This window comes from Zootoca vivipara, chromosome 10, assembly GCF_963506605.1.
Source record: "Zootoca vivipara chromosome 10, rZooViv1.1, whole genome shotgun sequence".
In the NCBI taxonomy this organism is placed as follows: domain Eukaryota; kingdom Metazoa; phylum Chordata; class Lepidosauria; order Squamata; family Lacertidae; genus Zootoca; species Zootoca vivipara.
The window spans coordinates 30,538,112-30,554,778 of record NC_083285.1 but is presented as its reverse complement, the minus strand read 5'-3'; the positions used below and the strand labels follow the sequence as shown (position 1 = coordinate 30,554,778).

Sequence of the window (16,667 nt, the reverse complement as noted above, 5' to 3'; positions counted from 1 at the left end):
TTTTATCTTATTCGTAGATTTTTAATTTTAAAATTGAATTTTAACATTGTATTAATCTGTGTTTTAACTGAATTGTTTCTTTTATATTTGTGTTGATATTATTTGTTGTTAGCCGCCCTGAGCCCGGTCTTGACTGGGAAGGGCGGGGTATAAATAAAAATTATTATTATTATTATTATTATTATTATTATTATTACATACACACATGTGTAATTGGTTCTGCTCCACTTGCCTCGAAGATACAAGGCGACTCTATCCAGCACCAAGATCAGTAGTTTTTGGCTGCTTCTCAAGATTGCACCAGCATTAGGGCTGTTGGGCTGCTCCAGTAACAGGCATACCCTTTCCAACCTCAAAAATGTATCCCCTTGCATTCAGTTTGAAGCCGTTACTACCACCCTATGTTCTGCTGTGACATGAAGAGGATAGCTGGTATACATTAAAATCTCCCAATACACAGGACATTATATCAGGAAAGAGAGTCTACAGCCTAGTCTTCTTCTGGACATGCTGGTTTCCTTTCAAGGATGACCTCTTCACCTTCATTTTTGACTGGTCCAAAAACAATTACACATGTGATGAGTAATTTGTCTGGGCTTAACTTTCAAGGTGCCACAACTCTTTCCCAAATTATTTCTTGGAAGATGCAGACTTGAGAGACTGTGTGTGTATGTGTGTGCGTGCGTGTGAGTGTGAAAGAGAGAATGTTTTAAACAATGTTTTAAACAAACACCAGAAATATCTGACTGACCTCAAGCATTTACTCTGCTTAGACTAGAATTACCTCTGATGATCTTAAATGGAAGAACTTGGCGAAACAGAGACAGAAGCAATTTTCAGCAACTCTCTGTCTCCTCCAGCCCCCTGTGCCCCTCTGTGGGAGGCTGGGCGGGGGACACTTTCCTGTAATTGCTTTGATTAGAAAACACTTTGAGTGTGTACATAGAAAATCTAAACAACATCTTCAACCATTAACAAGAATGGACTGTTTTGCTTTTTACCTTTTTCTTTTGTTCTTCTGTGGCTTTAATTATTCCTGGGTCTGATTTCCAAGATTTTCCAAAATTGTAGAAAAGTGCAACACTATTAGCAAGAAATGGAAGGTGGATGAACACAAAATTTAGATGTATTAAATGTTAAGGAATTTAAATATTTTTTCTTTCCTGTTAAAAATAATTATTATCTGAAAATAAGAATAGAATTCTGCAATACACTTTTCTGTTGCTAATGCACTTCACAGGGAATATACTAGATGCATGTCAAGACATCTAATAATCCTTTTTTGTCATTATATGCTGTTCAAGTGTATCATCTTTTCTTAATTTGTTTGACAGCTCCAAAATTAACAGTGCAACATTATACATGTTCTCTCAAAAGTCTTTCTGAATTCAGTTGAGCTTATTTCCTAGTCAATGTGTTTAGGATTGCAGCTTTTATATCTCTTTAAATCATTTTCTGACATAAAACATTCAAACGGTCAATCATTTTTTAATATATTTTTTAATGTTTATGCCTATTAGTGGCCTGAAATTCCAGCTAAATCACAAAAAAGTCTTTATAATAAAATAGATTATACAGGGAATGATGAATACAACAATAATCGCCTTGGGGGGGGGATGGATTACATTCATGTTAAAGATTCCTCCTCTTCTTCCCCCTTAATAATTTACTGAAAAAAGGAACATGTACTTTATTTGGAAATGAAAGTGTTGGAATAAATTGCAGCCCCTTGGATTTTCCCCCCAGTATGTATTTGAATTCCAGCTGCTTTACAATTTGAAGTTCAATTTCCAAAATGTTTGGAAACCAAAGTGTGGCTTCTGATTCACTGCAGGAAGCTCCTACAAGCCAATTGGAAGCCACGGAAGTCCAGTCAGACGTTCGGCTTCCAAAAATAGTTCGCAAACAGGAAGAGTCACTTCCGGGTTTGCGGCATTCAGGAGCCAAAACGTTTGAGAACTAAGCTGTTTGAAAACCAAGGTACGACTGCATGTTTTAACAAGTACCAGCATTCATTTCAACATGTCTAGACCACGAAAAAGAAGCTAGCAGAGAAAACTGTATTATGTTCTACTACGAAAAAGCTAGATGTCCTTAATTGTCTGTCTGGCATTAAACCTCTGACAGAGAGATGCTTTCAAAACTGGACAGTATGTTCCTGTGACTAAGAAGCAAGAGATAGGTCCAAGCCAAAGGAAGAGATTAGATGGTTCCCCCCTACCCTTGTACGGTCACATTTGCTTGCTTTTAGTGCTCTACACAATGTGGTAACATAACTACCTCTGTGGTTGGGCCTCTGACCTTATGTAAGTGGGGAAAGTTAAGAACACTTGCTACATGAAATGCAGACATCTTGAAAAGCACTTGCTTTAACAGGAATAGAGGACAACATATCCTTTTTCCTAATAATGGTAAGTATGTAAGAGTACTGAGGGGGATCACATGGTATCATCCAACACAAATTTCTCTCTTTTATAGGTTGTCTTTCCTGGTGTTGTAGACTATTATTGAAGCTAACCAGATTCCCTCTTATGTAAGGTTTATAAAACAGTATCAAAGCTTGTTTCGATGCAAGGTTAGAAGGCAATCCTAGACAGCACAGAAATAACTAAACAGACCTCAAGAGTCCCAAGTGGAATGCAGTGAGTAAATCCAAAATATTACTTTTCATCATAATTCTAGTGACAAGTTAAAGGTCAATTCTAGATATTTAAATTAACCAATCTGGATGCCCTTTTATTTCTGATCAAAACATATTCCAGACGCATATTTATAAAAGGCTGCCACAGAAACATTTAGTCAGATATCACATTATTCTTCCTACAAAGAAGGCACTGTTCTCTGATGCAATTGGTTTCATCCAACTGTAAGACGTATGAGAGTAAATTCATACCCTGACCACAATTTTTCTACTTCATTCTATAAAACAGAGCACATGTCATATATATTTTTCTAACAAGTTGCAGACAAGCTGACTGACAGCAGATCTTGAATGGCTAGAAGAACTAATAATAGAGGCTGGCAACATTAATCAGTTAAAGTAAACTGACATGTAGGATTTAGAGGGGACGGTTTTGGCAGCACCCACATTGCAAATGTAGTATCACTCTGCTATAATGTCATTAAATGTTCATAAATATTAACTTCAGAAGGAGCCAGTAATCAGGATATGACAATCAGCACAGCTACTGAGAAAGCAAAGTCAACATGAGCAAGAAGGAAACACTTATGTAGAGCCAAAGAAAATGAAGAGATTGAAAGCAAGGGGGTAGAAGACTAGGACTAAATATTGCTAGGTTTAAGGACTTGTTCAAAAACATCTCATTTTAACTTATTTTGCTACAAATCAATAAAACCTGTGAGCTTGTGTTTTGAGTAATTTAACTAATGGGTATACACACACGCACAACCATGTTGTCTGGGGATAATGGGAATCGAACAACAGATTCCCTATCCTGGCCTGTAATTAAGTCTGTCCCCTTCAATCTGTATGTCCTACTATCTGCTTTTACTTGTTCCTTCTGACCCCTTTTACTTACTGTCATGCTTCACTCCCTCTCGTGTTCACTTGTCTCCTGCTTCAGCTTCACTGAAGTCCCTTAACCCTTTTCCATGACCTGTCTGAACCATAAAACGTCCACATCCTCTTGTTAAAACTTCCATTTCTTAATTTCTTAAAATTCTAGCCTCTTAATTTTCTTGAATGTGAGCACTGGAATATAACTCACTAAAATGAAAAAAATTCAAATGCTGAGCACAATATAAAGGATATCGTTCCAAAACCAGAAAAACCATGTCACATACATCCAGAATTTTGTTGCTAGGTAGATTCCAAGAGGCAGTGCACTATGCATTGAGTGATCAAAGAATGATCTGTGAAACAAAGAACATAATAGGTTATTACATATTCAAATATGGGTGTGCTAGCTCATTCACAAACTGGTAAATATAGCCAGATTTTTTAAAAACAAAGAAACAAAGAAACAAACGCTAGAGCTTTAAATAACCTGTCCATTTGCTACAAAAGGTCTTAATAATCTAAATTACTCAACAACCAGCAAGCACTTTTTTAGACCTCAAAATGTTGCAAGAGTTCATAATTACAAGGTTCAGAACATGAATCTGTTCAGTTTGTAATGTTCAAATGAAGAAGATTTTACATATGCACGATCAGAGTTCAGGAGTTGTTAACCACTACACTAAATTATTAATTTAAATTATGTGACCGCCTAAACAGACTGACTTTTTTGGGTTTGTAATTTTTGCTTTTTAGGTCAATTTTCCCAATTGTTACTTGCATACATATTACATATGCTGTCCCCTAACCAGATCTAAAACCGTTTCATACTCCTGCTTGTATGTGTTTTGTCAAAGGAGATTTGGAAATAAAGTTTTCTTCTAAAGCCACATTTTGACAGCAGTTAAAAATAAGGCTGAACAGCACACTCGGCAAAACTCAAAATGATAGTTATTTTAACAGACTTTGAAGCAAAAGCCAAACCCAGAACATGAGCTATAGTAATATAATCTCTTATACTTACACAAGAGATTCCAGTGTTTAAAATATTTATCTGACATGTGCCATATTACACTGACAATAAATAAATTTAAGATACTCAACCATGCAAACTTTCTTTGTTTAATAATGTTCTTACTATGAATGCATTTCTCTTTGCCATTAAAATTAGAGCCATTAAAATTAAGAGTTATATACTGTACAGGCTATCATTGTGTTGCATAGGGTTTCTGTCCCGAACCCCCGTGCTTGTCAGTGGAGCCCGTGTAAGCCCACCCCGCCCCTTTTGTGATGTTTCTGGGCTACTTCCAGGTTCGGAGCCATGTACATATGCGCGATCAAGTGTCATTCGAACGTGCCTACATGGGCATTGCCTGTAATAATTCTTGTCTTTTTTATCCACCCACTGAATACTAAGATCCCCTTTAAAAAATCCCAAAATATCCTCCTCAAAGAAGTCTGCTTATTACAGACCATTACATTATGGAAATAGAAGAGTAGGGTATTTTTATTTCTATAGAAAATAAGCTAATCATTTTATAGAGGGATTTCAATATTTGGTTTGTGAAAGTGGAAACAGACACATTGGGCAGACAGACACATTTTCATACAACACATCTACAGTAGTTGATGATTCATAATGTGACTGATGTGGTATTTAAGGTTCTTTTTGCTCAGAACTAAAATATGAATGCCACTTCAATCTAGCACAGTAGGTCTCCTATAAACCAACTGGAAGGCAGGATGGAAGGGCATCAAAACACAATTTTCCTTACTTATCCTGAACAATAATTTAATGGAAGAGTGAATTGGGTAAAAGATTTCCTCCGAAGAATGGGGCTTTTATACATCTGTCAGTATTTTATGTAAAACCAAACTATCTACTCCAACATATTCCCTAGTTAAATACTTACTTGGAAAGAAATTGAACCATAGCCCAAACACCACCATACATTAGTCCTTTAATGAGCCAAGAATCAATATCAAGGTCGGCTATAAACCCAACCAGCCAAATAACTAGGAAAGGTGTTCCCAGCATCACCTTCTGACGGAATTCCTACATAAAAAGACAAACAACAATTAATTAACCTGGATATTTATGAACTTTATAAAAGTTAGTGCTTCGTTTTAACACTCAGATACTTCATAGCAAGTTTAATATGTACAAAGAGCGGTTTATCCTGCAAAACTAGGAAGGATCCTAGATTCAGAAAAATGCAAGATGCCTAGGATTGGTCAATCACTCCTCGCTGCAGTGAGAGAATGGCAAATTTGGGGGTGGGAGAGATGTGTAAGTCCAAGACTCCCAATACCTCCTGGTACAAACTGTAGTGGGGTGTCAACTAAGCAGGGTCAGAAATTATTTTTAAAAGAACACATTACATGAGTCATCACTTAAAGATTCTTCTCACCTTATCAGCCCTCAGCTTTCTGAGAAATGATGGATTGTCATATCCCTTTGCCTGCCTTGCCTCCTGTAGATGATTTATCATCCAAACATTTTTTCTTTGCTTTGCTAAATCAAGTGGTGATTCACCCTGTTAAGAGTATGAAAGATTAACAATTTTAAAAAGGGGGGAAAGCACAACTTCACTTTTAGAAATAGTAACTTAAGCATTTAAAACTACTTAAGAGTTTTAAAACATGTAATACTACTATGTTGTTGTTCTTATAAAGCATTATTTTGGTTGCTAATTTATTTTATGCTATGGAGAGTTACTTTCTTCCAATATTTTCTCAGTTTAATCAGTTTCATAAAATGAAATAAAATCATTGCTATTTCTGTGTATTGAAACAATGAGTTTACTCATTATCCTTAGGGTGCATATGTAATAATTACCGTAATGGGAGTTTAAAAGTTGCTTAGCTTTCTAGTTTGGAACAAGAGGTTCTCCCTCAAACATTAACAAGCAGCAATATCCATTCATGGAATTTCACAAACAGTGAACAATGCTTATTGCTTAGTTATCAATGCCATGTACATTCAGTTGATGCAGATGTTCAATCTGTACCTCTTGGGGACTGCATGTGTAGGTGTGTATTAGATTGTTGTTCTGATGCACTTACATGCAGTGAAAAATCAAAATTATACTTACCCTACTCCTATAAGATTTTCACATTTTGGATTTAATACTTTGGTGGATAGAGTTTTACACACCTACCGGTAGGTTCTATCAGCATGTTCTATATATCTTTCACTGTGTACAGATTACACATTTGTAGGATTCTATGTATGTAAGCCCTAAACCAGGTGGTTGTTGGAAGCCTTTGATGGGGACCCAGAGCTAATCAGGATTACTCAAATGCGAAGAGAGAGTGTTCCTCTTGAGTTCAGGCATGCTCTCTGGCTTGCCCAAACTCAGCACTAAACAGGTGGTCCTGCTTACTGCTGGCCCCATCATTTTAGCATTGTTCCAGGTTTAATGAGGGTGGGAGATGCTTCAGAGAGAATGTTGGCAAACCACTCTCTGAGTGCCCCCTCCCTGTTACACGTCCTAGAACACTGTTAAAAGCAGGGTGGGATGTACTTCAGAGAATGATTTGCTAAGCATTCTCTGAAGCTCCTCTTGCCCTCCTTTAATCACTGATCCAGCAAGGGATTCTGACAGGTAGGTGAGGCAGTCCACCTGTATGCAGACGGAACATCTGCATGTGTGGATCTGGCACACACATTAAAAGCACCTGAAAACAGGTAGGTTTTTCACAAGTACTCTAAACAACCACCACTAAAAGTCTAAAAAATGAAAGAAATGAATGTATTGATTGCGAATACCTGGTTGGCAGTTTGCACTATTCACCGAGTATTCAGAAGTACCTTTACGAGCCAAGCAATGACTAATTTTTATAATCTCTTCCCCAATTCAGAAGGTTGAACAAAATGTCCTATAACAGGTACCTATCTACAGGTATTTTAGGCAAATGTGATTCTCCATTCTTCCTCTCCCCCCCCCCAGTGCATGCACTGCTGACAATTTGTGGTCGCTTCCCTGAGCAGGCCCCACCCACTTTGCATAAAAATAACAATGTCAAAGGACAAAGATATGTGAAGTTATGACTCCAATTGCATGAGTTCAGAGCAAGGTAGTTCCTTTAGATCACTCTATTGTAGAAATCCTCCCCATCTAAAAATCAAAAGAGAACCCCAAACTGAAAATTGCCTCACAATATATGGGGTTGTACCCTAAATCTATCACAGTGATTTCTTACAGAACGGTACTGTTGATTTACACCTCAAGAAAGAAAGAAAATGTTGCGACTGTTCTTGTAGTATAGAGGAGGCAAAAAACAACCAACTGAAGGTACCTCCAGCTCCTGTTTTGCACTCCTCCACTCTTCTACTGAAGATAACTCCCCTCCTAAACAAAGCATTCATGGAGGCTTGAAAAATGGCTGAATCCTCCATCGTTCGGCCCCCGCCTAAAAAAAAATGAGACAGGTACCAGAAACTGAAAAATCACCCAAGAAAAGGCAAATAGCCTTTGAAACAAGAGTACAAATGCCAAGGAGTACACGTCTGAATACCAGCATCAGTAGAGACTAGACACCTAATCAGAGTTAGGCATTCAATTTCTATTGATAGGATTTGTACACCAAAACCTTATGGGTGACTTGGAAATTTAGCCCAACGATCATCACTGGGGAATTCAAAACCAGCAAAAACCAAGCAACAATATTTATTGGTCTCCAAGGGGAGAGTTTCCTTCTACTTGAACAGTGCATTGAAAAAGCTTAGGCCACAAAGATATCAATTTACCGAACAGGACTTTCCTTAGCAGAAGCAAAAGAAATGAGCTCAAAAGCAGCTAATGCCCTGCTAGTCAGTACATCCACTCATTTCCTACGTTTGCACAGCTTTGGAAACAATTATCAATGATACAGGGAGAGTTTTAAAAGAAGCCCCGTGAAACTTGTGTACTCTGTATCCACGGGGCCTCTTTTAAAGGACGCACCCTGTAGATAGATGATAGATGATAGATAGATAGATAGATAGATAGATAGATAGATAGATAGATAGATAGATAGATAGATACTGTAGACAGATAGATAGATATAGATGATAGAGAGACCATACAAATCAACTAACCAAATTTGAGGCTTCTCTCAATAATATGAAGCCATGGATGGGGAACCCTCCAGAGCAGATGTGGGGAGAGGGGCAGGGAATGGAGGACTGCTGAAAATTCCCTCCCTCCCAGTTCTGCTGACAGAAGCCTTATTGTCAGCTGTATGACTGGATACAATAGGTGACTCTTAAATTACAGGTTACTTTTAGAGGGATAACTAGAGTTGCAAAACCAAAATTAAAAGTAGACATGTTTGCTTTTCTTTCAAATATATTCCATGAAAAGACAACTATATATTAATTATGAAAATGCACCGTGTTCTATATCATAGCAAATGAGATCTGAATCACCAAAAACCTTCCTAACATAAGCTTCTAGTGTATATTTGTATTTTTACCTAGCAAGTTCTTTAAAGCCACTCCTGTAGCACATTCACTATTAGTATGCATACTTTCCTATTATTTTTCCTGCCCACACCCCATAATCACAATATCAAAGGTAAAAGGAAATAAAATTATATCCAAACTTGGGCCCTAAATTAGATCACACCAAGATACCTCTCATAATAGTTTAAAAAAAAAAAAAAAAAGAGGTAGCATGCTTTTGCTCACTTTGGTGCCCTGATGTCTAACAAAGGTGCAATACTGCACAATGCTGCCTGTTCAAAAAGAAATTTATGTTACTGAGGTCATGATGTACTTGCTGTCCAATCAAAAAGGCAGGCTTTTCTTTTTCTTTTTAAGTGTTAGGTTTAAAAGTGTCTCAGAGGAGATGTTCCAGTAAAAACAAATAATTCTGTAACGTAAGGTCATAATTTATTATAAGACTTATCACGCCTTTCAAGGATCAAGCGGGGGGGGGAGGACCCTTAAAAGACTAAAGAATGACAGTAACTTTATCCCTTCAATTTCAGATGAGTGTCAGAAGGCACAGCCAGAAATAAAGCAACAGTTTACAAAAAAACGTTATTACTCCCCTCAAAGGGTACCGTGTTTCTCATATTATAAGACACGTCTTATATGTATTTTTTCCTCAAAAAAACACACTATGGCTTATTTTCAAGGGATGTCTTATTTTTTTCCTCTTTCTCCTGCCGCGGCCGGCATTGCTGCTGCGCCTATCACTATGTCTTATTTTCGGGGTATGGCTTATATTCCTTGAATGCTTAAAAATCCTGCTATGGCTTATTTTATGGGTATGTCTTAAAATATGAGAAACAGGGTATACCACAGTTCATGGGGTATTGTTGCAGTGCTTAAGATTCTACAGGCTTCCTCTTGTAACAAACAACCAGCAACATGTTTGTATCTCTTACAATTTAGAGAGGGGAAAGGAGAGAGAAAATACTTAAACCCACCCTGAGGCCCTGGGACAGCAGAAAGCCGAGATGATACTCATGAAAAAACTGAGATAACCTACAGGGAAGAAGCTTGCCAAACTACCCTACTACTCACTTGACTATTTCATTACATACTTCTATTATACACTGGCCAAGGTACCCAGCCATATGCCTAGAAACTCTATGCTAAAACTAAAAACAGCTATTTGATTTCAACCCAATCAAATTGAAATGACGTTCCTGACAGCTTAAAAGGCAAATTCAGGCAGAGAGAACATCCAACTTTTCACTCATTTCTCACTGCAGCCTGGGGAAGTTTACTTTTCTCTGTCAAATCCCTCTGATAACCACATGTAGTGTGAAACACACACAAGAAACCTAACAGTCAATTTTAAGAAGTTTATTAAGGATGGTGGTAAGAGAACAAAGGGAAAAGGAAGAACGGTGCTTTTATGAAATAAGGAAAACCTTTTAGAAAAACAGGCTAAGTCTATGATCTGTATACTCACAAAGCTAGGGCCTTCATCATAAATAATGCAGCATCTTGGGTGGTCAGAGGGGAGGGTGATGGATGACAGGATGTTGGTAACATTCCAGTTTTTAGGGTTCTCAACCAAAGTAAGATTTGATTGACAGGTGGCTTTCAACAGCCAATCAGATAAGTGCCACACAGCCAAGAAAGGTGTTACCACCTTTGGGAAGTTGGGAGATGGGGCTGATACAACCTTAATGACTGCCAGATTTAGCCAACTTCCCTGCTAGATAGCAGGCTTTCCTCAGTTTGTGTGTTTGGACTTGGTGTGGAGCTACATGGTATGTCTACCTCTGTGGCAGCACTGGCAGAGGTGTATGGCAGCAGCACTGGTCATACTGAGTTCCCCCACCACCAAACTCAAAACACATCTCCACTGCAGCAACAGTGATGAGTTGCGTCACACCAGAGTCTGGCAGCACAACTACCACTCTTATTGTTAAGCAGGAGGCAAGGCTGTGCCACTGGATAATACTGGCAAGGTCAGCTTGTAAGGTGTGGAACTTGAGCAGGGTATCCCAGAGGAGATGTCAGGTGCAGTGTATATCTCACCTGTCACCTGGGAGCAGCCAGACTGCCTCAGTGGGACAGATGGGAAGCATGAATCACTCCCAACAACCAGCTTGATCAGTCACCTCCTACCCCTGAACTGTGCTGCTTGGTCGTTTTAAGAACAACGGCTTAAGAATTAATGACTGACTTTTATTTCCTTCCCTCTTCCTTCCCCTTTTCCTTGTGCACCATATTTTTGTAGATTGCAAGCCTGTAGCCTTGTTTTAATTGATTTCATGTATGCCACTCTAGAAGCCTTTTCAGCTGAAAAGTGAGCTACAAACCCTCTTAATAATGATGATGACCTTCAGTATCCTTTCCTCAAGAGATGCAGCATGGCAGTGGTGGGTGCTGGGGAGGAAAAGGAACAGCAACCAGCAATTCTCTCTCCTATACTACCACCACTCACCCTGTGAAAAGCCACCAGCCCATCACACTGAGCACAAGAGATGGCATTACTTTGAGCTGGCAGTGGACCCAAACTATGCCATCTGCCTGCACTGCAGGAAGCAGCTGAGTAGGAGGAAGGTTCCAAGGCATTGCATCACCAGCAACTTTATAATGTACTTGCACAGGCAGCACCAGTCCTCTTGATTAGGGAAGAGACAGAGCCCAACAAGTCAATCAGGAAGGGCAAGAAGTGCACATGGCAGAGTTACTCTCAAGCTGCCCCCCCCCAAACACCCAAAAAAGCAGAAGCTCAGGCAGTAACAATGCAGGATACGCAGTAGGGAAGTATGGATCCACCAGATGAATGCTTCCAATTCCCATGCCAACCTATTACTCAAATCACTTTTCTTGCTGCTTTGGGTGCCCATAAACAAAACCACTAGGAGAAAACGGAATCCTTCAGCTGCCCCACCCTTCAAAAATCAACTTTAAAGGCAGCTAGTACAAAAACCTTCTTGTCTACAATTTGGCAGGTTCTAAACCTAGTGGGGTTCATACCTCCCCTTTTCATAACAATTGCTGACAAAACACTAGGGGGAACAGAGGGAATCTTTTTCTTTTAGCCATCTCCCCAAAAGCTACCCTTTGCAGGAAGAGTCATCCCCTCAGAAAGGAACAAATTTTATCTGATTCTGTTTTAAAAAAAATAACACTGAAGATTATCTATAAATACAATTTAAAGGAGCACACTAAATCTCCTAGACCTATTTGCCTGTATTTGCCGGCGTTATCCACTCTGAATAGGCTACAACACCTGCAAATTTTACATCCAGTTCTGTCAAAAGGGGGGAAAGAAAGGTACCATCATTTTTTAAATTTTCCTTCAACAGTGAAGTGGGTTCAGCCTCAGACCCTGCTCTGAATCAGGCAGACTCTAGAAGCACACACTCAAGTTGGTGTAACATCCTGAGAACACTTTCCCAGCCTGGAGAAAATAGGGAGCTATGGTTAGTTAGAGGTTTCCTGATTTGTTTGCTCACACCATAAAGGGAGATTTGAAGTAAAAAGCTCATTCAGACCTGAGATACAATCAAAGATGATGGTCAATGTGTCACTTCAACTGAATTACTCTTTTTGAAGACACAATGCCCTGAGAAGTCAAAAGCAGCTCACAACACATAGTTCGCAACAGCTAACAGTTCAAGGAGTCACCTTTTTTCATATTCCATAAATCCAATTCTGCATTAATATACATCAGTGTTTTATTGAGAGTAGGACCGGTATACTTTTTAGATATCCTAAAAATGTAAATCAGCAACTAGCTCTGCAGGCACTCAGCCAAGGGAAGGCAATGATGAATTCCATTGCCTTCTTTGCTTCTCTTCCCAGCCTTCTTTATACAGCCCAGAGGGAAAAGAGAGGAAAAATGCCACTTTCAAACTTTTGCAACCTCCTTTCTCCTTCCCTCACCATGGGCCATTTGAGGTAACATAGGATGGGTCATTGTGCAAGAGTTCTAAAGATGGGATAGGGAAGAAGAAATTAGTAAAGGTGTGTATTCTTTACTCTTGCAACACTTGCTTTGCAATTTCAAGGAGCACAAAGCAAACTACTACAACAGGTCACCTCAGGAGCCTGAATTTTGCTGGCTGCAACTAGTACTTGCCTGTACCCTACAGGTAGGCCTGCTATATGTCTGGAAAATTCCCAACATACCAGGAAATTGGACGCCTAAAATGGCGTCCTGGGGGATTTTTTGAATTTTAAGAGATGTCTGAAATTTCCTGTACTTATGGAAACCCGGTTTTTTATTTCTGTTTTCTTCCCACCCCACCCCCCAAGTAGTGGAAGGAATGTCCCCTCTTATGTGGGAGACCCAAAGCACACTCGTCCCCCCAGCCTCCTCACACGCAGCAACCCCAGCTGAGGAGGAGGGGAGCGTGGAGGACTGTGGAAAGAGGGCAAGAGCAGCCCTGAGCACCCACCAACCGCTGGGATAGGAAAATAAAGATGACTCAGTTATCCTGCCCCCACTTTCCTCCTCCCTCAAGAGCTGCTGTGTTACCTTCTCAAAGCTGCCATGGCTGCTGCCTTGAGGAAGACAATCACTCCCCTTTCCAGGAGGCAAGGAGTCTGTCTAAAAGGAGAAAGGACACCTGTGGCTACTCTGCTCTGGAGCAGGTCCAAAGGAACTTATCTCATCAGTCCCACCCTCCTAAAGCAGGGGGGAGGGCAGAACTCTCAACAAAGAATCTCCCTTTATTTCCCTGCTAGAAGAAGAAGAATCAGCTCTTGGAGATGCTGGGGGGGGGGTTGGTTTTTTTGTTTTGGGGTGGAGGCCGTGCCACTGCCCCCTTCCCCCTAGTTTTTTTTCCTTTGGGAGTGTCAGGAATTTTACTTTTCGAAATATGGCAGGCTTACCTGCAGTCCTAGATGCATTTGGATTACAATAGCTATGTATTCTTAATAGGTGGCAATATTTTGTATCGACCCATCAATATTTTTACCAACAGGCAGTGTAGCAGAACCAATGTGTACTGTCCATCGTGCACAGATTAGGGTGTAGAGACAACACAGATATATGTTTACTCTACCCTGGGTTTATTAAGGATAAGGAAAAGAGAAAAACAACAGGTAAAAGGAACAAAACAGCATGGGCCGGCAAAAAATGGCAGAATACCTACGATTTTGCACAATACTTGCAAACAAAGAGATAGAGAGAGATAGCTTTTAATCCTCAATATAGCGTCAACAAAAGGCACAAAGACCCATAATTTCTTCTACAGTACTGTACTGACTGGAAGGGAGGGATTATTTATCTTCCTGGTGCAATCAAGTGTAAGTGGCCTGCCTTTGCCTTCCAAGAGGTACCTGCTTCAAATTTTTGAGAAGTGTTACCAGTAGCCTGCAGCATTTTACTAATATTATGAATAGGAGTTTTCAGTTCAAACATCTCAAAGTCTAAATCAAATATTCTCCCTGCAACTCTTATCTGCCAAGATGGAGAAAGCTTCCTGAGTTTTCTCTATAACGTATTAATATGGTACTTTATTTATGTATGTGGTTACATGTTCTTATATGTTGTTTCTTTTTAATGGTATTCCATTGCTTCATAAGAAAAAAGTATGTCTGCAGAAAGGTACCATGGCATACTGCTGCTTGCCATTAGCTGAAGAGAAAACACAAATGTTCCAGACTAGAGGAGCTGTATTTAGGGAGATCTAGGAGTGAATGAAAGCATATTGACAGTAGAAAATTTTAAGTGAAAATTGCTTTGTAGGAAAGCAATGTTATAAACACTGGGTTGTATCCAACTGGATTTAGGTTAGTCATTAATTTACCGGTAACTTGGTTTATTCTGAGAATAACCAATGTTGGATACAACTGGGGTGGCAGGAAGCTAAGTGGGAAAGGGCTCAAGGAGATAAGGGAGTTAAACTAGCCCAATCCAAGTCATGGCAGCTCAAAGACCAAAGGTGGAGTAGTAAAACCACGAGTGTGGGAGGGAGGGATGGGAGGATGTGCATGAAATGGTAGGGACTGAGGGTAGAAAAGCATAGCAGTGAGCATGGGTTTAGAGTAAGAGGAAAGAGGGTTCATGGATATACAGGATGCAAGTGGAAGAACCTCCCATAGTTGTATGAACAGGAGTACCTGATTTTCACATGGATCAGAACCAACCAACAAAATGTGCAGGTTTCTGTTAAAACAAACATAGATTTACCTTGATATTTTGGGCGTCAACATTTGCTCCAGCTTCTAGAAGAAGACTAATCACTGTGGTATTTCCTGCTAGCACTGCCCAATGTAGTGCTGTGTTCTTATGATATTTGTCTCCCAGATTCACTGAGACGTTAAAAGTAAGTAGCAACCGAGTAGGGTCCACACTGCAAAATGAAAGCAAAATTAAATCCATAAAAACATGGACTTATCATTATCTTCATATTAATCCAGGGATCAGATCCCCTTGGAGATAATTTATTTGATCAATACTAATCAGATTTCTTTCTCCAGTATTAAAAGCACTAATGAGCAGGGGGAGGGGATTTTCTTCCATGGAACTCTATAAAATACTCTATAAAATAAGAGTTAATGATTAGGGTTGGTTTTTTTACTCTCTGAGGCAGCATTTTATATCCCAGAAGCAGTTAAAAAAAAAGGTCATTAGCAATTTTAAGACAAGACTAGATATTTGATCTGCATTGCATGAATTAATATTCTTCCCCCTACTTATCTCAGATGCCCAAGGGTCAATTTCAACATGAAATCACAAAAATGACATTTCAGCTTATATCTAGGATATTAACAGAGGGAGGGAGTGAGAACACATAGTTCAGTGGTCCCCAAACTGCTATGTGCTAGATGCCGTATGATTCTTAAATGTATTGCATTACTTCTTTTATTTCTTATACTGTACTTTATTTCATTGTACTGTATTAAAATTTGAATTCCACAGAGTTAAAATTGTGTGTACTTCACAGCCACAGACCATAGTCTGAAAACCCCCAACCTGGTTTAGAAGGCATACAATTGGACCTGCCTTCAAAATGTGATGTGCCTTCTTTCGAAAACAGTATTACTATTTAGCCCCTTTTCAAAAGTTTTATTTTTCTTAACACAGACAATACTGGTGATAGTAAAATCTGAAGAATAATTTGACTACTCAGAAAGCACAAAAAATAGCCAGCTTCTGCTCAGAGTAGACTACTGAAATTAGCAGGGCTAGGTTAGTCATGTTACAGCACCTTTGGTGGGTGCCACTGCCATTGTAAGAGAACAAGGGAGGTGTTCATGGTGAGTTACGGCACTTCTTTTTCTAGAAAAACAGAACTGATTATGTCCATTCATTTCAAAAAGGGTCTATTGTGAGTACTGTACGTTTAATGTTGGATGTAGTTCAAAGATTTTGACTCTTCTTCTCCATAATAATCTAAAGTTGGGACAGAATCAAATTTTGAAAATGGGGGAGGTGCGCTGAACCTAGAAAATACCTTGTGTCTGTCTCTGAAGATGATTAATGGGAAGGAAAGTGTGTAAAAAAAAACAACCACTTTGTGTAAATGCCACAAAGACAGATATTTTCAACAAAACATGCTAGGAATGTTGGTCCCAGTGTGACATTTCTGTAATGCTGAATCAGTTTTCTTGCTCAATTGCTCATGAATTCTTAGAAATAAAGCTCCCTTTTAGTAAATAACAAAAAAGATTAACCAACTCTAAGGTAAAAACATATTACACATTTTGTATAGTTCATTATTCTATTTGATTAATACA

General features: G+C 39.1%; 1 protein-coding gene across 1 annotated transcript in view; it reads right to left on the bottom strand.

Annotated features, from left to right (window-relative positions):
• The window catches only part of ZDHHC17 (zinc finger DHHC-type palmitoyltransferase 17), a 48,766-nt gene that overhangs the window by 11,700 nt on the left and 20,399 nt on the right, over positions 1-16,667 (bottom strand). The window contains exons 7-11 of the mRNA XM_035126738.2: positions 15,118-15,280; positions 5,929-6,054; positions 5,431-5,573; positions 3,773-3,873; positions 1,002-1,126 (exon numbers count right to left, since the gene is read on the bottom strand). Coding sequence (XP_034982629.2) covers positions 1,002-1,126; positions 3,773-3,873; positions 5,431-5,573; positions 5,929-6,054; positions 15,118-15,280 — 658 coding nt within the window. The remainder of the gene's footprint in view (positions 1-1,001; positions 1,127-3,772; positions 3,874-5,430; positions 5,574-5,928; positions 6,055-15,117; positions 15,281-16,667) is intronic.